This window comes from Hyla sarda, unplaced genomic scaffold, assembly GCF_029499605.1.
Source record: "Hyla sarda isolate aHylSar1 unplaced genomic scaffold, aHylSar1.hap1 scaffold_805, whole genome shotgun sequence".
NCBI classification, from domain to species: domain Eukaryota; kingdom Metazoa; phylum Chordata; class Amphibia; order Anura; family Hylidae; genus Hyla; species Hyla sarda.
The window spans coordinates 13,914-39,719 of NW_026610831.1; the positions used below are offsets into that span (position 1 = coordinate 13,914).

At 44.8% G+C, this 25,806-nt stretch overlaps 1 protein-coding gene across 1 annotated transcript in view; it reads right to left on the reverse strand.

Annotated features, from left to right (window-relative positions):
- Positions 1 to 2,278: 2,278 nt before the first annotated feature.
- Positions 2,279 to 25,806, reverse strand: part of LOC130346964 (uncharacterized) — a 100,684-nt gene continuing 77,156 nt past the window's right edge. Inside the window, exon 6 of the mRNA XM_056554596.1 lies at positions 2,279 to 2,730. Coding sequence (XP_056410571.1) covers positions 2,723 to 2,730 — 8 coding nt within the window. The 3' untranslated portion in view covers positions 2,279 to 2,722. The remainder of the gene's footprint in view (positions 2,731 to 25,806) is intronic.

The following is a 25,806-nucleotide window of genomic DNA, read 5'->3' on the forward strand; positions in this document are numbered from 1 at the left end:
TGACTTTATCCTGCATAAATTAGTTCAGCTTTCAGGTGTCCGGTGGCTGGAAAAGGTGGATACAGTCTTAGGAGAGTCTCCGTAATACCTGAAAGCTGAACTAATTTATGCAGGATAAAGTCAGCGTTAGAAATACTGGCTAAATCCCCATTGTTGTGCTGCTCTAAGACACAAGGGAAGATTCGGTGAAAGATAATGTGTTTCCCTTCAGACTTCCCTCCTACTCGTATCTTCCTTTACTCCAGATAGAAACGCTCACTGTGGTGCGGGGTCACCATGGCTATGTTAACTAAAGACCACTAGGGTTGTACCCCATACTCTCCTTATCTGGCACAGCACCGACGCTCTTCTGTTCTCTTCCCCTGATGATGCTCTGAAGCCTTTGCAGCCAATCAGAGAGGGCGATGACTGAGGCTCCAGCGGGTTTCTACCATTATCAGTGTAGTCAGAGACAGCGGTGGCTTTTGTTTCTTATTTAAATCAGAGAACCCCTTAATCTGATATCTTCATCCATATTTTGCTATTTTCTGTCCATTTCTGATGATTTGTTACAATGTATCGGTAAAAGACATCAGTCTGGATCGGTTTTGATCTTTTTTATTTGCAGCAGGAAACACACGAAGAACATTATACTTATTATTTACACGGAAGCGTTCATCAATAACTTACACTCCACTGCCGACATAATACTGGTCACATGGTCTTCACCTCTATTATAACATTGTGTATCTGCACTATAAATCAGTCCACGAAAAGAGAGAATAACAAAAGGTATATAGACGATCAATTCAGAATACACAGCCGTATCTCCAGAAGGATATAGATTCTCTAGAGAGAGTTCAGAGAAGATACTAAACTAGTACATGGAGGATAAAACTTACCAGGAAAGGTTAAAGGACATTATAGGGGTACTCCGCTGCTTCGGAAGCTCCGCTCCCCAACGTCTGGAAGTTTATTGTTCCGAACGCTGCATGCGTGCTTCCGTGTTCAGTGCCGCCCCTCGTGATGTCACGCCCGCCCTTCCTTCCCATAGACTTTCGTTGAGGGGGCGGGCGTGACTGGCTAGCGGAGCTTCCGAAGCAGGGCAGCAGAGTACCCCTATAACGCAGTATATGGGTTATGATATGCAGAACGGTATATACCACAGGATACACAGAGTAGTATACACCACATGACTGAAGGCGCAGTATACGGATTATGTCCCAAATACCATGTGCACTTTTTTTTTTCTAATAAAACATTTTTACATTATACAAAAGATTTTTCTTTTTTGTATTTAAAACATTTTATTGATTTTTTATTTTCTATTCCCGCTGTGGGACCTGACGGTGTAATCCCTGGGACAATCCTGCTCCGGCTGTAATGACAGCCCATTGGCTGATGAGTGCCCCGCCCTCTGACTAACCCCTTCGATGCTGAGGTAAATGGTGATTATGGCATCTAAGTGGCTGAAGGGCCGAATCTCTTATACAATAGAGAACTTGCGGCATCACCGGCCGTACGTACACCGCGCCAAGTCCCTGCCAGATATATTTACACAAATATATATATATACACATATATACACACTGCCTGTACACAAGAGGTTTAATGTCCTTCAACAATATACAAACTCCCATTCTCTATTCTGTTCTTACTCATTGATCATGTATCGGGAGGACCGGGACCTCAGGGTCTCCCTAATAATTAATGGCGCCCATCACCGAGTCTTATACACAAGGATATCGCCTGCATATACTGTAGGAAATGGATACATTGTAACGAATCCTCACCCTGGAGGAGAATTGATTTACAGGAGGAAATCAATGGAAATTAACATAAATGAATAAGAAAAATATTGACAGCAAGCAGAGATCTTAATTAGAGATGAGCGAACTTACAGGAATGTAAGATTCGTCACGAACTTCACGGCTCGGCAGTTAATGACTTTTCCTGTGTAAATTAGTTCAGCTTTCAGGTGCTCCGGTGGCTGGAGACTCTTTCCTAGGACTGTATCCACCTTTTCCAGCCACCGGAGCACATGAAGGCTGAACTAATTTACACAGGAAAAGTCATTAACTGCCGAGCCGTGAAGTTCGTGACGAATCGAATTTACTGTAAGTTCGCTCATCTCTAATTAAGATCTCTGCTTGCTGTCAATATTTTTCTTATTCATTTACGTTAATTTCCATTGATTTCCTCCTGTAAATCAATTCTCCTCCAGGGTGAGGATTTGTTACAATGTATCCATTTCCTACAGTATATGCAGGCGATATCCTTGTGTATAAGACTCGGTGATGGGCGCCATTAATTATTAGGGAGACCCTGAGGTCCCGGTCCTCCCGAGTTCGCTCATCTCTAATCTTAATAATGGTGAAGAACTGGAAAACAAGGTGTATGGAATGGATGGAGGCAGCAATATACAGATAAAGTGCGCACAGCCGGCGCCGAGGAACCACGGGGAACACTCCGAACCATCACCAGATCCTACAGAGGAAGAAAGTGACCGGGGACAATGTATAAAAATATAAAAGGTATGTACAGGGTTAATGAAGCGGGAGAAGCTGCAGAGTGTTGGGCACAATAGTATCACACAGAGGATATATATGGCTTATAGCGACATGGCCGACAGGTCAGAGAATCCTATAGGAGCAGACGTCTCATCTCCCCCGTTATATACATTCAGCGCAACGGCGTTCAGTTCATGAAGTGTTCAGATACATGATGAGATGTTCTTTACAGATCAGGAACCTGGGAAGAGAAAGAAACAGTTATATCCTGCTGCACCTACATACGAGCACTGCTACACCTACATACAGTTATATCCTGCTACACCTACATACAGTTATATCCTGCTACACCTACATACGAGCACTGCTACACCTACATACAGTTATATCCTGCTGCACCTACATACGAGCACTGCTACACCTACATACAGTTATATCCTGCTGCACCTACATACGAGCACTGCTACACCTACATACAGTTATATCCTGCTGCACCTACATACGAGCACTGCTACACCTACATACAGTTATATCCTGCTACACCTACATACAGTTATATCCTGCTACACCTACATACGAGCACTGCTACACCTACATACAGTTATATCCTGCTACACCTACATACAGTTACATCCTGCTACACCTACATACGAGCACTGCTACACCTACATACAGTTATATCCTGCTACACCTACATACAGTTATATCCTGCTACACCTACATACGAGTACTGCTACACCTACATACAGTTATATCCTGCTACACCTACATACAGTTACATCCTGCTACACCTACATACGAGCACTGCTACACCTACATACAGTTATATCCTGCTACACCTACATACAGTTATATCCTGCTGCACCTACATACGAGCACTGCTACACCTACATACAGTTATATCCTGCTACACCTACATACAGTTATATCCTGCTACACCTACATACGAGCACTGCTACACCTACATACAGTTATATCCTGCTACACCTACATACAGTTATATCCTGCTACACCTACATACGAGCACTGCTACACCTACATACAGTTATATCCTGCTACACCTACATACGAGCACTGCTACACCTACATACAGTTATATCCTGCTACACCTACATACGAGCACTGCTACACCTACATACAGTTATATCCTGCTACACCTACATACGAGCACTGCTACACCTACATACAGTTATATCCTGCTACACCTACATACAGTTATATCCTGCTACACCTACATACGAGCACTGCTACACCTACATACAGTTATATCCTGCTACACCTACATACGAGCACTGCTACACCTACATACAGTTATATCCTGCTACACCTACATACGAGCACTGCTACACCTACATACAGTTATATCCTGCTACACCTACATACAGTTATATCCTGCTACACCTACATACGAGCACTGCTACACCTACATACAGTTATATCCTGCTACACCTACATACAGTTATATCCTGCTACACCTACATACGAGCACTGCTACACCTCCATACAGTTATATCCTGCTACACCTACATACAGTTACATCCTGCTACACCTACATACGAGCACTGCTACACCTACATACAGTTATATCCTGCTACACCTACATACAGTTATATCCTGCTGCACCTACATACGAGCACTGCTACACCTACATACAGTTATATCCTGCTACACCTACATACGAGCACTGCTACACCTACATACAGTTATATCCTGCTACACCTACATACGAGCACTGCTACACCTCCATACAGTTATATCCTGCTACACCTACATACGAGCACTGCTACACCTACATACAGTTATATCCTGCTACACCTACATACAGTTACATCCTGCTACACCTACATACAGTTATATCCTGCTACACCTACATACAGTTATATCCTGCTACACCTACATACAGTTATATCCTGCTACACCTACATACGAGCACTGCTACACCTACATACAGTTATATCCTGCTACACCTACATACGAGCACTGCTACACCTACATACAGTTATATCCTGCTACACCTACATACAGTTACATCCTGCTACACCTACATACGAGCACTGCTACACCTACATACAGTTATATCCTGCTACACCTACATACGAGCACTGCTACACCTACATACAGTTATATCCTGCTACACCTACATACAGTTATATCCTGCTACACCTACATACGAGCACTGCTACACCTACATACAGTTATATCCTGCTACACCTACATACAGTTATATCCTGCTACACCTACATACAGTTATATCCTGCTACACCTACATACAGTTATATCCTGCTACACCTACATACGAGCACTGCTACACCTACATACAGTTATATCCTGCTACACCTACATACGAGCACTGCTACACCTACATACAGTTATATCCTGCTACACCTACATACGAGCACTGCTACACCTACATACAGTTATATCCTGCTACACCTACATACGAGCACTGCTACACCTACATACAGTTATATCCTGCTACACCTACATACGAGCACTGCTACACCTACATACAGTTATATCCTGCTACACCTACATACAGTTATATCCTGCTACACCTACATACGAGCACTGCTACACCTACATACAGTTATATCCTGCTACACCTACATACGAGCACTGCTACACCTACATACAGTTATATCCTGCTACACCTACATACGAGCACTGCTACACCTACATACAGTTATATCCTGCTACACCTACATACGAGCACTGCTACACCTACATACAGTTATATCCTGCTACACCTACATACGAGCACTGCTACACCTCCATACAGTTATATTCTGCTACACCTACATACAGTTACATCCTGCTACACCTACATACGAGCACTGCTACACCTACATACAGTTATATCCTACTACACCTACATACGAGCACTGCTACACCTACATACAGTTATATCCTGCTACACCTACATACGAGCACTGCTACACCTCCATACAGTTATATCCTACTACACCTACATACAGTTATTTCCTGCTACACCTACATACGAGCACTGCTACACCTACATACAGTTATATCCTGCTACACCTACATACGAGCACTGCTACACCTTCATACAGTTATATTCTGCTACACCTACATACGAGCACTGCTACACCTACATACAGTTATATCCTACTACACCTCCATACAGTTATATCCTACTACACCTCAATACAGTTATATCCTACTACACCTCCATACAGTTATATCCTACTACACCTCCATACAGTTATAATCCTACTACACCTACATACAGTTATATCCTGCTGCACCTACATACGAGCACTGCTACACCTACATACAGTTATATCTTGCTACACCTACATACAGTTATATCCTACACCTCCATACAGTTATAATCCTACTACACCTACATACAGTTATATCCTACTGCACCTACATACGAGCACTGCTACACCTACATACAGTTATATCCTGCTACACCTCCATACAGTTATATCCTGCTACACCTACATAAAGTTATATCCTGCTACACCTACATACGAGCACTGCTACACCTACATACGAGCACTGCTACACCTACATACAGTTTTATCCTGCTACACCTACATACGAGCACTGCTACACCTACATACAGTTATATCCTGCTACACCTACATACGAGCACTACTACACCTCCATACAGTTATATCCTACTACACCTACATACAGTTATATCCTGCTACACCTACATACGAGCACTGCTACACCTACATACGAGCACTGCTACACCTACATACAGTTATATCCTGCTACACCTACATACGAGCACTGCTACACCTACATACAGTTATATCCTACTACACCTCCATACAGTTATATCCTAATACACCTCCATACAGTTATATCCTACTACACCTCCATACAGTTATATCCTACTACACCTTCATACGAGCACTGCTACACCTACATACAGTTATATCCTGCTACACCTACATACAGTTATATCCTGCTACACCTACATACGGGCACTGCTACACCTACATACAGTTATATCCTGCTACACCTACATACAAGCACTGCTACACCTACATACAGTTATATCCTGCTACACCTACATACGAGCACTGCTACACCTCCATACAGTTATATCCTACTACACCTACATACAGTTATATCCTGCTACACCTACATACGAGCACTGCTACACCTACATACGAGCACTGCTACACCTACATACAGTTATATCCTGCTACACCTACATACGAGCACTGCTACACCTACATACAGTTATATCCTACTACACCTCCATACAGTTATATCCTACTACACCTCCATACAGTTATATCCTACTACACCTACATACGAGCACTGCTACACCTCCATACAGTTATATCCTACTACACCTCCATACAGTTATATCCTACTACACCTCCATACAGTTATATCCTACTACACCTCCATACAGTTATATCCTACTACACCTCCATACAGTTATATCCTGCTACACCTACATACGAGCACTGCTACACCTCCATACAGTTATATCCTGCTACACCTCCATACAGTTATATCCTACTACACCTCCATACAGTTATATCCTGCTACACCTACATACGAGCACTGCTACACCTCCATACAGTTATATCCTGCTAGTCCTACATACGAGCACTGCTACACCTCCATACAGTTATATCCTACTACAACCCCATACAGTTATATTCTGCTACACCTACATACGAGCACTGCTACACCTACATACAGTTATATCCTACTACACCTACATACAGTTATATCATACTACACCTCCATACAGTTATATCCTGCTACACCTACATACAGTTATATCCTGCTACACCTCCATACAGTTATATCCTACTACACCTCCATACAGTTATATCCTACTACACCTCCATACAGTTATATCCTGCTACACCTACATACAGTTATATCCATCTATACCTACATACAGTTATATCCTGCTACACCTACATAAGAGCACTGCTACACGTCCATACAGTTATATCCTGCTATACCTACATACAGTTATATCCTACTACACCTACATACGGCACTGCTACACCTACATACAGTTATTTCCTGCTACACCTACATACGGGCACTGCTACACCTACATACAGTTATATCCTGCTACACATACATACGAGCACTGCTACACCTACATACGAGCACTGCTACACCTACATACGAGCACTGCTACACCTACATAGTTATATCCTGCTACACCTACATACAGTTAAATCCTGCTACACCTACATACAGTTATATCCTGCTATACCTACATACGGGCACTGCTACACCTACATACAGTTATATCCTGCTACACCTACATACAGTTATATCCTGCTACACCTCCATACAGTTATATCCTACTACACCTCCATACAGTTATATCCTACTACACCTCCATACAGTTATATCCTACTACACCTCCATACAGTTATATCCTACTACACCTCCATACAGTTATATCCTACTACACCTCCATACAGTTATATCCTACTACACCTACATACGAGCACTGCTACACCTCCATAGAGTTATATCCTACTACACCTCCATACAGTTATATCCTACTACACCTCCATACAGTTATATCCTACTACACCTCCATACAGTTATATCCTACTACACCTCCATACAGTTATATCCTACTACACCTCCATACAGTTATATCCTGCTACACCTACATACGAGCACTGCTACACCTCCATACAGTTATATCCTGCTACACCTCCATACAGTTATATCCTACTACACCTCCATACAGTTATATCCTGCTACACCTACATACGAGCACTGCTACACCTCCATACAGTTATATCCTGCTAGTCCTACATACGAGCACTGCTACACCTCCATACAGTTATATCCTACTACAACCCCATACAGTTATATTCTGCTACACCTACATACGAGCACTGCTACACCTACATACAGTTATATCCTACTACACCTACATACAGTTATATCATACTACACCTCCATACAGTTATATCCTGCTACACCTCCATACAGTTATATCCTGCTACACCTACATACGAGCACTGCTACACCTCCATACAGTTATATCCTGCTAGTCCTACATACGAGCACTGCTACACCTCCATACAGTTATATCCTACTACAACCCCATACAGTTATATTCTGCTACACCTACATACGAGCACTGCTACACCTACATACAGTTATATCCTACTACACCTACATACAGTTATATCATACTACACCTCCATACAGTTATATCCTACTACACCTACATACAGTTATATCCTGCTATACCTACATACAGTTATATCCTGCTACACCTACATAAGAGCACTGCTACACCTCCATACAGTTATATCCTGCTATACCTACATACAGTTATATCCTACTACACCTACATACGGGCACTGCTACACCTACATACAGTTATATCCTGCTACACCTACATACGGGCACTGCTACACCTACATACAGTTATATCCTGCTACACATACATACGAGCACTGCTACACCTACATACGAGCACTGCTACACCTACATACAGTTATATCCTGCTACACCTACATACAGTTAAATCCTGCTACACCTACATACAGTTATATCCTGCTACACCTACATACGGGCACTGCTACACCTACATACAGTTATATCCTGCTACACCTCCATACAGTTATATCCTACTACACCTCCATACAGTTATATCCTACTACACCTCCATACAGTTGTATCCTACTACACCTCCATACAGTTATATCCTACTACATCTCCATACAGTTATATCCTACTACACCTCCATACAGTTATATCCTACTACACCTCCATACAGTTATATCCTACTACACCTACATACGAGCACTGCTACACCTCCATACAGTTATATCCTACTACACCTCCATACAGTTATATCCTACTACACCTCCATACAGTTATATCCTACTACACCTCCATACAGTTATATCCTACTACACCTCCATACAGTTATATCCTACTACACCTTCATACAGTTATATCTTGCTACACCTACATACGAGCACTGCTACACCTCCATACAGTTATATCCTGCTACACCTCCATACAGTTATATCCTACTACACCTCCATACAGTTATATCCTGCTACACCTACATACGAGCACTGCTACACCTCCATACAGTTATATCCTGCTAGTCCTACATACGAGCACTGCTACACCTCCATACAGTTATATCCTACTACAACCCCATACAGTTATATTCTGCTACACCTACATACGAGCACTGCTACACCTACATACAGTTATATCCTACTACACCTACATACAGTTATATCATACTACACCTCCATACAGTTATATCCTGCTACACCTACATACAGTTATATCCTGCTACACCTACATACAGTTATATCCTACTACACCTCCATACAGTTATATCCTACTACACCTCCATACAGTTATATCCTGCTACACCTACATACAGTTATATCCTGCTATACCTTCATACAGTTATATCCTGCTACACCTACATAAGAGCACTGCTACACCTCCATACAGTTATATCCTGCTATACCTACATACAGTTATATCCTACTACACCTCCATACAGTTATATCCTGCTATACCTACATACAGTTATATCCTACTACACCTCCATACAGTTATATCCTACTACACCTCCATACAGTTATATCCTACTACACTCCCATACAGTTATATCCTACTACACCTCCATACAGTTATATCCTACTACACCTCCATACAGTTATATCCTACTACACCCCCATACAGTTATATCCTACTACACCCCCATACAGTTATATCCTACTACACCTCCATACAGTTATATCCTACTACACCTCCATACAGTTATATCCTACACCTCCATACAGTTATATCCTACACCTCCATACAGTTATATCCTACTACAACCCCATACAGTTATATCCTACTACACCTCCATACAGTTATATCCTACACCTCCATACAGTTATATCCTACTACAACCCCATACAGTTATATCCTGCTGGACAAAGAGAAGGAGCCCCCATTTTAAGGGGTAGAGCCTTTGTCAGGGCCTCTTCTCAGCTGCAGATCCCCGAGTTACCCCAAATGGATCCCGACACCGCAGGGGACACCCTCAGCTCTAGACACCAGGCGGGTGCACAGCAATTAGGATAGTGTTACTGCAATGCTTTTCTGTGAGATACTTCATTTTTTTATTTCCGGGGTGCCAACATTTACAGCCATGACTGTAGATATCACCACATATCATATACAGTGGGGCAAAAAAGTATTTAGTTTTATTTTTTTTGTTTTATTTTAGTACATTATAATTTTAGTACAAGTTCTCCCCCTTATAAAGATGAGAGGCTGTAATTATCATCATAGGTTATGACCTCAACTATGAAAGATAGAATGCGGAAAAAAATCCATAAAAACACATTGTCTGATTATTAAAGAATTTATCTGCAAATTATGGTGGAAAATATATTTTGTCACCTACAAACAAGTAAGATTTCTGTCTCTCACAGACCTGTAACTTCTTCTATAAGAGTCTCCTCTGTCCTCCACTCGTTACCTGTATTAATGGCTCCTGTTTGTACTTGTTATCAGTATAAAAGACACCTGTCCACAACCTCAGTCACACTCCAAACTCCACTATGGCCAAGACCAAAGAGCTGGCGAAGGACACCAGAAACAAAATTGTAGACCTGCACCAGGCTGGGAAGACTGAATCTGCAATAGGCAAGCAGCTTGGTGTGAAGAAATCAACTGTGGGAGCAATTATTAGAAAATGGAAGACATACAAGACCACTGATAATCTCCCTCCATCTGGGGCTCCACACAATATCTCACCACGTGGTGTCAAAATGATCACAAGAATGGTGAGGAAAAATCCCAGAACCACACGGGGGACCTAGTGAATGACCTGCAGAGAGCTGGGACCAAAGTAACAAAGGCTACCATCAGTAACACACTACACCGCCAGGGACTCAAATCATGCAGTGCCAGACGTGTCCCCCTGCTTAAGCCAGTACATGTCCGGGCCCGTCTGAAGTTTGCTAGAGAGCATTTGGATGATCCAGAAGAGGATTGGGAGAATGTCATATGGTCAGATGAAAACAAAAGTAGAACTTTTTGGGAAAAACTGAAATCGTTGTGTTTGGAGGAGAAAGAATGCCGATTGTATCCAAAGAACACCATACCTACTGTGAAGCATGGGGGTGGGAACACCATACCTACTGTGAAGCATGGGGGTGGAGATATCATGCTTTGGGGCTATTTTTCTTCCGAGGGACCAGGACGACTGATCCGTGTAAAGGAAAGAATGAATGGGGCCATGTATCGTGAGATTTTGAGTGAAAACCTCCTTCCATCAGCAAGGAGATTGAAGATGATATGTGGCTGGGTCTTTCAGCATGACAATGATCCAAACACACCGCCCGGACATCGAAGGAGTGGCTTCATAAGAAGCATTTCAAGGTCCTGGAGTGGCCTAGCCAGTCTCCAGATCTCAACCCCATAGAAAACCTTTGGAGGGAGTTGAAAGTCCGTGTTGCCCAGCAACAGCCCCACAGCATCACTGCTCTAGAGGAGATCTGCATGGAGGAATGAGCCAAAATACCAGCAACAGTGTGTGAGAACCTTGTGAAGACAGAAATCATGTGACCTCTGTCATTACCAACAGTGTGTGAGAACCTTGTGAAGACAGAAAACATGTGACCTCTGTCATTGCCAACAGTGTGTGAGAACCTTGTGAAGACAGAAAACATGTGACCTCTGTCATTGCCAACAAAGGGGATATAACAAAGTATTGAGATGAACTTTTCTTATTGACTACATACTTATTTTTCACCATAATTTATAAATAAATTCTTTAATAATCAGACAATGTGACTTTTACGGATTTTTTCTCATTCTGTCTCATAGTTGAGGTTATAACCTATGATGGAAATTACAGCCTCATCTTTATAAGGGGGAGAACTTGTACAATTGGGGGCTGACTAAATACTTTTGCCCCACTGTAGACATCCCCACATATAAGATACAGATATCACCAAATATGATATAAGATATACAGTGGGGATGAAAAGTTTGGGCCCCCCAGGTAAAAAAATGTATTAATGTGCATAAAGAAGCCAAGGAAAGATGGAAAAATCTCCAAAAGGCATCAAATTACAGATTAGACATTCTTATAATATGTCACCAAAAGTTACATTTTATTTCCATCATTTACACTTTCATAATAACAGAAAACAAAAAAATGGCGTCTGCAAAAGTTTGGGCCCCCTGCAGATTTAATATCTTGTACTGCCCCCTTTGGCAAGTATCACAGCTTGTAAACGCTTTTTGTAGCAGCCAAGAGTCTTCCAGTTCTTGTTTGAGGTATCTTTGGCCATTCTTCCTTACAAAAGTCTTCCAGTTCTTTGAGATTTCTGGGCTGTCTGTCACGCACTGCTCTTTTAAAGGTCTATCCATAGATTTTCAATGATGTTGAGGTCAGGAGATCGTGAAGGCCAAGGCAAAACCTTCAGTTTACGCCTCTTGATGTAATCCCCCGTGGATTTCGAGGTGTGTTTAGGATCATTATCCATTTGTAGAAGCCATCCTCTCTTTAACTTCAGCTTTTTCACAGATGGCATCAAGTTAGCATCCAAAATTTGCTGACATTTTATTGAATCCATTTTTCCTTCTACTCGTGAGATGTTCCCTGTGCCACTGGCTGCAATACAACTCCAAAGCATGATTGATCCACCCCCATGCTTAACAGTTGGACAGAGGTTCTTTTCATTAAATTCTGTTCCCCTTCTCCAAACGTACCTTTGCTCATAGCCGGCAAAAAAGTTCAATTTTAACCTAATCGGTCCACAGAACTTGTTTCGAAAAATGCATCAGGCTTGTCTATATGCTCATTTGCAAAGTTCAAACACTGATTTTTGTGGTGAGGACGTAGAAGAGGTTTTCTTCTGATGACTCTTCCATGAAGACCATATTTGTACAAGTATTTCTTTATAGTGGAATAGTGTACCACAACTCCAGTGCCTGCCAGATCTTTCTGGAGGGATTGTGCAGTCAAACGTGGGTTTTGAATTGTTTTTCTCACAATCCTGCAAGCTGTTCTGTCTCATATTTTTCTTGGTCTTCTAGATCTTGCTTTAACTTCCACTGTTCCTGATGACTGCCATTTCTTAATTACATTCCTAACAGAGGATATTGACATCTGAAAACGTTTTGCTATCTTCTTATATCCTTCTCCAGCTTTGTAAGCGTCAACTATTTTCAGTTTCAGATTTCTAGACAACTGCTTAGAAGAACCCGTGGTGCTGATTGTTGGAACAAGGTCAGATGAGTCTGGGCATTTATAACCTTTGAGATTGACATCACCTGATTTTCCCAGATGATGACTGAGAACAATCCATGACACTGGCAGGTCTCAGCTTTACAAAGGGGGCAGTGCATGCTATAAATTCTGCAGGGTGCACAAACTTTTGCAGACGTAATTTTTTTTGTTTTCTGTTATTTTGAAAGTGTAAATGATGGAAATAAAATGTAACTTTTGGTGACATATTATAAGAATGTCTAATCTGTAATTTGATGCCTTTTGGAGATTTTTCCATCTTTCTTTCGCTTCTTTATGGACATTAATACAAATTTTTACCTGGGTGCCCAAACTTTGGATCCCCACTGTAGATATCACCACATATGATATAAGATATAGATATCACCACATATAATATAAGATATAGATATCACCACATATAATATAAGATAAAAATATCACCCCATATAAGATATAGATATCACCACATATAATAAGATATAGATATCACCACATATGATATAAGATATAGATATCACCACATATAATAAGATATAGATATCACCACATATGATATAAGATATAGATATCACCACATATAACATAAGATATAGATATCACCACATATAACATAAGATATAGATATCACCACATATAATATAAGATATAGATATCACCACATATAAGATATAGATATCACCACATATAATATAAGATATAGATATCACCACATATAAGATATAGATATTACCACATATGATATAAGATATAGATATCACCACATATAATATAAGATATAGATATCACCACATATAAGATATAGATATTACCACATATGATATAAGATATAGATATCACCACATATAAGATATAGATATTACCACATATGATATAAGATATAGATATCACCACATATAAGATAAGATATAGATATCACCACATATAATATAAGATATAGATATCACCACATATAATATAAGATATAGATATCACCACATATAATATAAGATATAGATATCACCACATATAATATAAGATATAGATATCACCACATGTAATATAAGATATAGATATCACCACATATAAGATGAGATATAGATATCACCACATATAATATAAGATATAGATATCACCACATATAATATAAGATATAGATATTACCACATATAATATAAGATATAGATATCACCACATATAATATAAGATATAGATATCACCACATATAAGATAAGATATAGATATCACCACATATAATATAAGATATAGATATCACCACATATGATATAAGATATAGATATCACCACATATAATATAAGATATAGATATCACCACATATAATATAAGATATAGATATCACCACATATAATATAAGATATAGATATCACCACATATAATATAAGATATAGATATCACCACATATAAAATAAGATATAGATATCACCACATATAATATAAGATATAGATATCACCACATATAATATAAGATATAGATATCACCACATATAAGATAAGATATAGATATCACCACATATAATATAAGATATAGATATCCCCACATATAATATAAGATATAGATATCACCACATATAAGATAAGATATAGATATCACCAAATATAATATAAGATATAGATATCACCACATATAATATAAGATATAGATATCACCACATATAATATAAGATATAGATATCACCACATATAATATAAGATATAGATATCACCACATATAAGATGAGATATAGATATCACCACATATAATATAAGATATAGATATCACCACATATAAGATAAGATATAGATATCACCACATATAAGATGAGATATAGATATCACCACATATAATATAAGATATAGATATTACCACATATAAGATAAGATATAGATATCACCACTGTCACGATTCGGCTGGCTGGAGGTGGATCCTCTGTGCCAGAGAGGGATTGGCGTGGACCGTGTTGGTGGACCGGTTCTAAGTTGCTACTGGTATTCACCAGAGCCCGCCGCAAAGCGGGATGGTCTTGCAGCGGCGGTAGCAACCAGGTCGTATCCACCAGCAACGGCTCAACCTCTCTGACTGCTGAAGATAGGCGCGGTACAAGGGAGTAGACAAAAGCAAGGTCGGACGTAGCAGAAGGTCAGGGCAGGCAGCAAGGATCGTAGTCAGGGGCAACGGCAGGAGGTCTGGAACACAGGCTAGGAACACACAAGGAAACGCTTTCACTGGCACAATGGCAACAAGATCCGGCAAGGGAGTGCAGGGGAAGTGATGTATAAATAGGGAGTGCACAGCTGAACACACTAATTAAGCCTGCTGCGCCAATCAGTGGCCCTTTAAATTGCAGAGACCCGGCGCGCGCGCGCCCTAAGGAGCGGGGCCGCGTGTGCCGGGACAAGACCGACGGGGAGCGAGTCAGGTACGGGAGCCGGGATGCGCATCGCGAGCGGGCGCCTCCCGCATCGCGAATCGCATCCCGGCTGAGAGAGACATTGCAGCGCACCCGGTCAGCAGGTCTGACCGGGGCGCTGCAAATGCGAGGAAGTTGCGAGCGCTCCGGGGAGGAGCGGGGACCCGGAGCGCTCGGCGTAACAGTACCCCCCCCCTTGGGTCTCCCCCTCTTCTTGGAGCCTGAGAATAAGACTTTTGTCTAGGATGTTGTCCTCAGGTTCCCAGGATCTCTCTTCTGGACCACAGCCTTCCCAATCCACCAAAAATTTTTTTTTTCCTCTGACCGTCTTGGAGGCCAGAATCTCCTTCACGGAGAAGACGTCAGAAGAGCCGGATACAGGAGTGGGAGAAACAAGTTTGGGAGAGAAGCGGTTGATGATGAGTGGTTTAAGGAGAGAGACATGGAAGGCATTGGGAATACGAAATGAAGGAGGAAGAAGGAGTTTGTAAGAGACAGGGTTGATCTGGCACAAGACTTTGAAAGGACCAAGATAGCGTGGTCCCAGTTTGTAACTGGGGACACGAAAGCGGACATATTTAGCAGAGAGCCATACCTTGTCTCCGGGAGCAAAAATGGGGGGAGTTCTTCTTTTCTTATCGGCAAATCTTTTCATCCGGGATGAAGCCTGTAAAAGAGAATTTTGGGTCTCTTTCCATATGGTGGAAAGATCACGAGTCACTTCATCCACAGCGGGCAAACCAGAGGGCAAGGGAGTAGGGAGGGGGGGAAGAGGGTGACGGCCGTACACCAAGAAAAATGGGGACTTAGCAGAAGATTCGGAGACTCTGAAGTTGTATGAGAATTCGGCCCATGGTAGAAGATCTGCCCAGTCATCCTGGCGGGAGGAAACAAAATGTCGTAAATAGTCACCCAGGACCTGATTAATTCTTTCTACTTGCCCATTGGATTGGGGATGATAAGAAGAAGAGAAGTTTAATTTGATCTTGAGTTGTTTACAGAGAGCCCTCCAGAATTTAGACACGAATTGGACGCCTCTATCCGAGACGATCTGCGTGGGCAACCCGTGAAGACGAAAAATGTGTATAAAAAATTGCTTTGCCAACTGAGGCGCTGAAGGAAGACCAGGAAGAGGAATAAAATGTGCCATCTTGGAAAATCGATCAACGACCACCCAAACAACTGTGTTGCCACGGGATGAGGGCAAGTCTGTAATAAAGTCCATACCAATCTGTGACCAAGGCTGTTCAGGAACAGGCAGAGGATGAAGGAGGCCAGCAGGCTTCTGGCGAGGAGTCTTATCCCGGGCACAGACAGTGCAGGCTCGCACAAAATCAACAACATCCGTCTCCAGAGTCGGCCACCAATAAAAACGAGAGATGAGTTGCACGGATTTCTTGATGCCCGCATGGCCTGCGAGGTGGGAGGAGTGACCCCATTTGAGAATCCCGAGACGCTGGCGTGGAGAAACGAAGGTCTTCCCTGGAGGAGTTTGCCTGATGGAGGCTGGAGAAGTGGAGATCAGACAGTCCGGAGGAATGATGTGTTGCGGAGAGACCTCTACTTCAGAGGCATCAGAAGAACGAGAGAGGGCATCGGCCCTAATGTTCTTGTCAGCAGGGCGAAAATGAATTTCAAAGTTAAAACGGGCAAAGAACAACGACCACCTGGCCTGGCGAGGGTTCAGCCGTTGGGCAGACTGGAGATAGGAGAGATTCTTGTGATCAGTGTATATGATAACTGGAAATTTAGATCCCTCCAGCAGATGCCTCCATTCCTCAAGCGCCAATTTAATGGCCAGTAGTTCTCGATCCCCGATGGAGTAATTTCTCTCCGCTGGAGAGAAGGTCCTAGAAAAAAACCCACAAGTAACAGCATGCCCGGAAGAATTTTTTTGTAGAAGGACAGCTCCAGCTCCCACTGAGGAGGCATCTACCTCCAATAGGAAGGGTTTAGATGGGTCAGGTCTGGAGAGCACGGGAGCAGAAGAAAAGGCAGACTTGAGATGTTTAAATGCGTCTTCCGCTTGTGGAGACCAGGACTTGGGATTGGCATTTTTCTTGGTTAAAGCCACGATAGGAGCCACAATAGTGGAAAAGTGTGGAATAAATTGTCTGTAATAATTGGCAAACCCCAAAAAACGTTGGATAGCACGGAGTCCGGAGGGGCGTGGCCAATCTAAGACGGCAGAGAGTTTATCTGGGTCCATTTGTAGTCCCTGGCCAGAGACCAAGTATCCTAGGAAAGGAAGAGATTGACATTCAAAGAGACATTTCTCCATTTTGGCATAAAGTTGATTGTCCCGAAGTCTCTGAAGAACCATGCGGACATGCTGGCGGTGTTCTTCTAAGTTGGCAGAAAAAATCAGAATATCGTCCAGATAAACCACAACACAGGAATGTAAGAGATCACGAAAAATTTCATTAACAAAGTCTTGGAAGACGGCAGGGGCGTTGCATAGGCCAAAGGGCATGACCAGATACTCAAAGTGTCCATCTCTGGTGTTAAATGCGGTCTTCCATTCGTCCCCCTCTCTGATGCGGATGAGATTATAAGCACCTCTTAAGTCCAGTTTGGTAAAGATGTGGGCACCTTGTAGGCGATCAAAGAGTTCCGAGATAAGAGGTAGGGGGTAGCGTTTTTTTACCGTGATTTTATTAAGTCCGCAGTAATCAATGCAAGGGCGTAGGGAGCCATCTTTTTTGGACACAAAAAAAAAATCCAGCTCCGGCAGGAGAGGAGGATTTGCGGATAAACCCCTTTTTTAAATTCTCCTGGATGAACTCTGACATGGCAAGAGTCTCTGGAGCAGACAGAGGATAGATTCTGTCCCGGGGTGGAGTAGTACCCGGGAGGAGGTCAATAGGACAGTCATAAGGCCTGTGAGGGGGTAAAGTCTCAGCTTGCTTCTTGCAAAAGACGTCAGCATAGTCCATATAAGCCTTAGGAAGACCGGATACAGGGGGAACCACAGGGTCACGGCAGGGAGTACTGGGAACCGGTTTAAGACAGTCCTTGAGACAAGAAGTACCCCAGTTCTTGATTTCTCCTGTGGACCAATCAAGGGTTGGGGAATGGCGTTGAAGCCACGGTAATCCAAGAAGAATTTCAGAAGTGCAGTTGGAGAGGACCAAAAATTCAATTTTTTCGTGATGAGGTCCGATGCACATTAGGAGAGGTTCCGTGCGGTAACGCACGGTACAGTCCAATCTTTCATTGTTAACAGAATTGATGTAGAGGGGTCTGGCGAGACTGGTCACTGGGATGTTGAACCTGTTGATGAGAGAGGCCAAAATAAAATTTCCTGCAGATCCGGAATCCAAGAAGGCCATAGTAGAGAAGGAGAAGGTAGAAGAAGATATCCGGACAGGCACAGTGTTACGCCGAGCGCTCCGGGTCCCCGCTCCTCCCCGGAGCGCTCGCAACATCCTCGCTACGGCAGCGCCCCGGTCAGATCCACTGACCGGGTGCGCTGCGATACCGCCTCCAGCCGGGATGCGATTCGCGATGCGGGTGGCGCCCGCTCGCGATGCGCACCCCGGCTTCCGTACCTGACTCGCTCTCCCTCGGTCCTGTCCCGGCGCGCGCGGCCCCGCTCCCTAGGGTGCGCGCGCCGGGTCTCTGCGATTTAAAGGGCCACTGCGCCACTGATTGGCGCAGTGGTTCCAATTAGTGTGTTCACCTGTGCACTCCCTATGTATACCTCACTTCCCCTGCACTCCCTCGCCGGATCTTGTTGCCCTTGTGCCTAGTGAAAGCGTTCCCTTGTGTGTTCCTAGCCTGTGTTCCAGACCTCCTGCCGTTGCCCCTGACTACGATCCTTGCTGCCTGCCCCGACCTTCTGCTACGTCCGACCTTGCTCTTGTCTACTCCCTTGTACCGCGCCTATCTTCAGCAGTCAGAGAGGTTGAGCCGTTGCTAGTGGATACGACCTGGTTACTACCGCCGCAGCAAGACCATCCCGCTTTGCGGCGGGCTCTGGTGAACACCAGTAGTGACTTAGAACCGGTCCACTAGCACGGTCCACGCCAATCCCTCTCTGGCACAGAGGATCCACCTCCTGCCAGCCGGCATCGTGACAGTAGATCCGGCCATGGATCCCGCTGAAGTTCCTCTGCCAGTTGTCGCCGACCTCACCACGGTGGTCGCCCAGCAGTCACAACAGATAGCGCAACAAGGCCATCAGCTGTCTCAACTGACCGTGATGCTTCAGCAGCTACTACCACAGCTTCAGCAATCATCTCCTCCGCCAGCTCCTGCACCTCCTCCGCAGCGAGTGGCCGCTTCCAGCCTACGACTATCCTTGCCGGATAAATTTGATGGGGACTCTAAGTTTTGCCGTGGCTTTCTTTCACAATGTTCCCTGCACTTGGAGATGATGTCGGACCAGTTTCCTACTGAAAGGTCTAAGGTGGCTTTCGTAGTCAGCCTTCTGTCTGGAAAAGCTCTGTCATGGGCCACACCGCTCTGGGACCGCAATGACCCCGTCACTGCCTCTGTACACTCCTTCTTCTCGGAAATTCGAAGTGTCTTTGAGGAACCTGCCCGAGCCTCTTCTGCTGAGACTGCCCTGCTGAACCTGGTCCAGGGTAATTCTTCCGTTGGCGAGTACGCCATACAATTCCGTACTCTTGCTTCCGAATTGTCCTGGAATGATGAGGCCCTCTGCGCGACCTTTAAAAAAGGCCTATCCAGCAACATTAAAGATGTTCTGGCCGCACGAGAAATTCCTGCTAACCTACATGAACTCATTCATCTAGCCACTCGCATTGACATGCGTTTTTCCGAAAGGCGTCAGGAGCTCCGCCAGGATATGGACTTTGTTCGCACGAGGCGTTTTTTCTCCCCGGCTCCTCTCTCCTCTGGTCCTCTGCAATCCGTTCCTGTGCCTCCCGCCGTGGAGGCTATGCAAGTTGACCGGTCTCGCCTGACACCTCAAGAGAGGACACGACGCCACATGGAGAATCTCTGCCTGTACTGTGCCGGTACCGAACACTTCCTGAAGGATTGTCCTATCCGTCCTCCCCGCCTGGAAAGACGTACGCTGACTCCGCACAAAGGTGAAACAGTCCTTGATGTCAACTCTGCTTCTCCACGTCTTACTGTGCCTGTGCGGATATCTGCCTCTACCTTCTCCTTCTCCACTAAGGCCTTCTTGGATTCCGGATCTGCAGGAAACTTTATTTTGTCCTCTCTCATCAACAGGTTCAACATCCCAGTGACCAGTCTCGCCAGACCCCTCTACATCAATTGCGTTAACAATGAAAGATTGGACTGTGCCGTGCGTTACCGCACGGAACCCCTCCTAATGTGCATCGGACCTCATCACGAAAAAATTGAGTTTTTGGTCCTCTCCAATTGCACTTCCGAAATTCTCCTTGGACTACCATGGCTTCAACGCCATTCCCCAACCCTTGATTGGTCCACAGGAGAGATCAAGAGCTGGGGTACCTCTTGTTTCAAAGACTGCCTTAAACCGGTTCCCAATACTCCCTGCCGTGACCCTGTGGTTCCCCCTGTAACCGGTCTCCCTAAGGCCTATATGGACTATGCTGACGTATTTTGCAAAAAACAAGCTGAGACTCTACCTCCTCACAGGCCTTATGACTGTCCTATTGACCTCCTCCCGGGCACTACTCCACCCCGGGGCAGAATTTATCCTCTGTCCGCCCCAGAGACTCTTGCTATGTCTGAGTACATCCAGGAAAATTTAAAAAAGGGGTTTATCCGCAAATCCTCCTCTCCTGCCGGAGCTGGATTTTTCTTTGTGTCCAAAAAAGATGGCTCCCTGCGTCCTTGCATTGACTACCGCGGACTTAATAAAATCACGGTAAAGAACCGCTACCCTCTACCTCTTATCTCTGAACTCTTTGATCGCCTCCAAGGTGCCCACATCTTTACCAAACTGGACTTAAGAGGTGCTTATAATCTCATCCGCATCAGGGAGGGAGACGAATGGAAAACGGCATTTAACACTAGAGATGGACACTTTGAGTATCTGGTCATGCCCTTTGGCCTGTGCAACGCCCCTGCCGTCTTCCAAGACTTTGTTAATGAAATTTTTCGTGATCTCTTATATTCCTGTGTTGTTGTGTATCTGGACGATATTCTGATTTTTTCTGCCAACCTAGAAGAACACCGCCAGCATGTCCGCATGGTTCTTCAGAGACTTCGAGACAATCAACTTTATGCCAAAATGGAGAAATGTCTGTTTGAATGTCAATCTCTTCCTTTCCTAGGATACTTGGTCTCTGGCCAGGGACTACAAATGGACCCAGACAAACTCTCTGCCGTCTTAGATTGGCCACGCCCCTCCGGACTCCGTGCTATCCAACGTTTTTTGGGGTTTGCCAATTATTACAGACAATTTATTCCACATTTTTCCACCATTGTGGCTCCTATCGTGGCTTTAACCAAGAAGAATGCCAATCCTAAGTCCTGGCCTCCTCAAGCGGAAGACGCCTTTAAACGGCTCAAGTCTGCCTTTTCTTCGGCTCCTGTGCTCTCCAGACCTGACCCATCTAAACCCTTCCTATTGGAGGTTGATGCCTCCTCAGTAGGAGCTGGAGCGGTTCTTCTACAAAAAAATTCTTCTGGGCATGCTGTTACTTGTGGTTTTTTTTCTAGGACCTTCTCTCCGGCGGAGAGGAACTACTCCATCGGGGATCGAGAGCTACTAGCCATTAAATTAGCACTTGAGGAATGGAGGCATCTGCTGGAGGGATCAAAATTTCCAGTTATTATTTACACCGATCACAAGAATCTCTCCTATCTCCAGTCTGCCCAACGGCTGAATCCTCGCCAGGCCAGGTGGTCTCTGTTCTTTGCCCGATTTAATTTTGAAATTCACTTTCGGCCTGCCGACAAGAACATTAGGGCCGATGCTCTCTCTCGTTCCTCGGATGCCTCGGAAGTAGAGGTCTCTCCGCAACACATCATTCCTCCTGACTGCCTGATCTCCACCTCTCCAGCCTCCATCAGGCAAACTCCTCCAGGGAAGACCTTCGTCTCTCCACGCCAACGCCTCGGAATCCTCAAATGGGGTCACTCCTCCTATCTCGCAGGCCATGCGGGCATCAAGAAATCCTTGCAACTCATCTCTCGTTTCTATTGGTGGCCGACTCTGGAGACGGATGTTGTTGATTTTGTGCGGGCCTGCACTATCTGTGCCCGGGATAAGACTCCTCGCCAGAAGCCTGCTGGTCTCCTTCATCCTCTGCCTGTCCCCGAACAGCCTTGGTCTCTGATTGGTATGGACTTTATTACTGACTTACCCCCATCCCGTGGCAACACTGTTGTTTGGGTGGTCGTTGATCGATTTTCTAAGATGGCACATTTTATTCCTCTTCCTGGACTTCCTTCAGCGCCTCAGTTGGCAAAACAATTTTTTGTACACATTTTTCGTCTTCACGGGTTGCCCACGCAGATCGTCTCGGATAGAGGCGTCCAATTCGTGTCAAAATTCTGGAGGGCTCTCTGTAAACAACTCAAGATTAAATTAAACTTTTCTTCTGCTTATCATCCTCAATCCAATGGGCAAGTAGAAAGAATTAACCAGGTCCTGGGTGATTATTTACGGCATTTTGTTTCCTCCCGCCAGGATGACTGGGCAGATCTTCTACCATGGGCCGAATTCTCGTACAACTTCAGAGTCTCTGAATCTTCTTCCAAATCCCCATTTTTCGTGGTGTACGGCCGTCACCCTCTTCCCCCCCTCCCTACTCCCTTGCCCTCTGGTTTGCCCGCGGTGGATGAAATAACTCGTGATCTTTCCACCATATGGAAAGAGACCCAAAATTCTCTCTTACAGGCTTCTTCGCGCATGAAAAAGTTTGCCGATAAGAAAAGAAGAGCTCCCCCCATTTTTTCTCCCGGAGACAAGGTATGGCTCTCCGCTAAATATGTCCGCTTCCGTGTTCCCAGTTACAAATTGGGACCACGCTATCTTGGTCCTTTCAAAATCTTGTGCCAAATTAATCCTGTCTCTTACAAACTTCTTCTTCCTCCTTCTCTTCGTATTCCTAATGCCTTTCATGTCTCTCTTCTTAAACCACTCATCATCAACCGTTTCTCTCCTAAACTTATTTCTCCCACTCCTGTCTCCGGTTCTTCGGACATCTTTCCTGTAAAGGAGATACTGGCCTCCAAAAAGGTCAGAGGAAAAACCTTTTTTTTGGTTGACTGGGAGGGCTGTGGCCCTGAAGAGAGATCCTGGGAACCTGAGGACAATATCCTAGATAAAAGTCTGGTCCTCAGGTTCTCAGGGTCCAAGAAGAGGGGGAGACCCAAGGGGGGGGGTACTGTTACGCCGAGCGCTCCGGGTCCCCGCTCCTCCCCGGAGCGCTCGCAACATCCTCGCTACGGCAGCGCCCCGGTCAGATCCACTGACCGGGTGCGCTGCGATACCGCCTCCAGCCGGGATGCGATTCGCGATGCGGGTGGCGCCCGCTCGCGATGCGCACCCCGGCTTCCGTACCTGACTCGCTCTCCCTCGGTCCTGTCCCGGCGCGCGCGGCCCCGCTCCCTAGGGCGCGCGCGCGCCGAGTCTCTGCGATTTAAAGGGCCACTGCGCCACTGATTGGCGCAGTGGTTCCAATTAGTGTGTTCACCTGTGCACTCCCTATGTATACCTCACTTCCCCTGCACTCCCTCGCCGGATCTTGTTGCCCTTGTGCCTAGTGAAAGCGTTCCCTTGTGTGTTCCTAGCCTGTGTTCCAGACCTCCTGCCGTTGCCCCTGACTACGATCCTTGCTGCCTGCCCCGACCTTCTGCTACGTCCGACCTTGCTTTTGTCTACTCCCTTGTACCGCACCTATCTTCAGCAGTCAGAGAGGTTGAGCCGTTGCTAGTGGATACGACCTGGTTACTACCGCCGCAGCAAGACCATCCCGCTTTGCGGCGGGCTCTGGTGAACACCAGTAGTGACTTAGAACCGGTCCACTAGCACGGTCCACGCCAATCCCTCTCTGGCACAGAGGATCCACCTCCTGCCAGCCGGCATCGTGACACACAGTAAGGCGTGGAGAAGCAGAGTTGACATCAAAAACTGTCTCACCTTTGTGCGGAATCAGCGGACGTCTTTCCAGGCGGGGAGGACGGATAGGACAATCCTTCAAGAAGTGTTCGGTACTGGTACAGTACAGGCAAAGATTCTCCATGCGGCGTCGTGTCCTCTCTTGGGGTGTCAAGCGAGACTGGTCAACTTGCATAGCCTCCACGGCGGGAGGCACAGGAACGGATTGCAGAGGACCAGAGGAGAGAGGAGCCGGGGAGAGAAACCGCCTCGTGCGAACAAAGTCCATATCCTGGCGGAGCTCCTGACGCCTTTCGGAAAAACGCATGTCAATGCGGGTGGCCAGATGAATAAGTTCATGCAGGTTAGCAGGAATTTCTCGTGCGGCCAGCACATCTTTAATGTTACTGGATAGGCCTTTTTTGAAGGTCGCGCAGAGGGCCTCATTATTCCAGGATAATTCGGAGGCAAGAGTACGGAATTGTATGGCGTACTCGCCAACGGAAGAATTACCCTGGACCAGGTTCAGCAGGGCAGTCTCGGCAGAAGAGGCTCGGGCTGGTTCCTCGAAGACACTTCGAATCTCCGTGAAGAAAGAGTGTACAGAGGCAGTGACAGGGTCATTGCCGTCCCAGAGCGGTGTGGCCCATGACAGAGCTT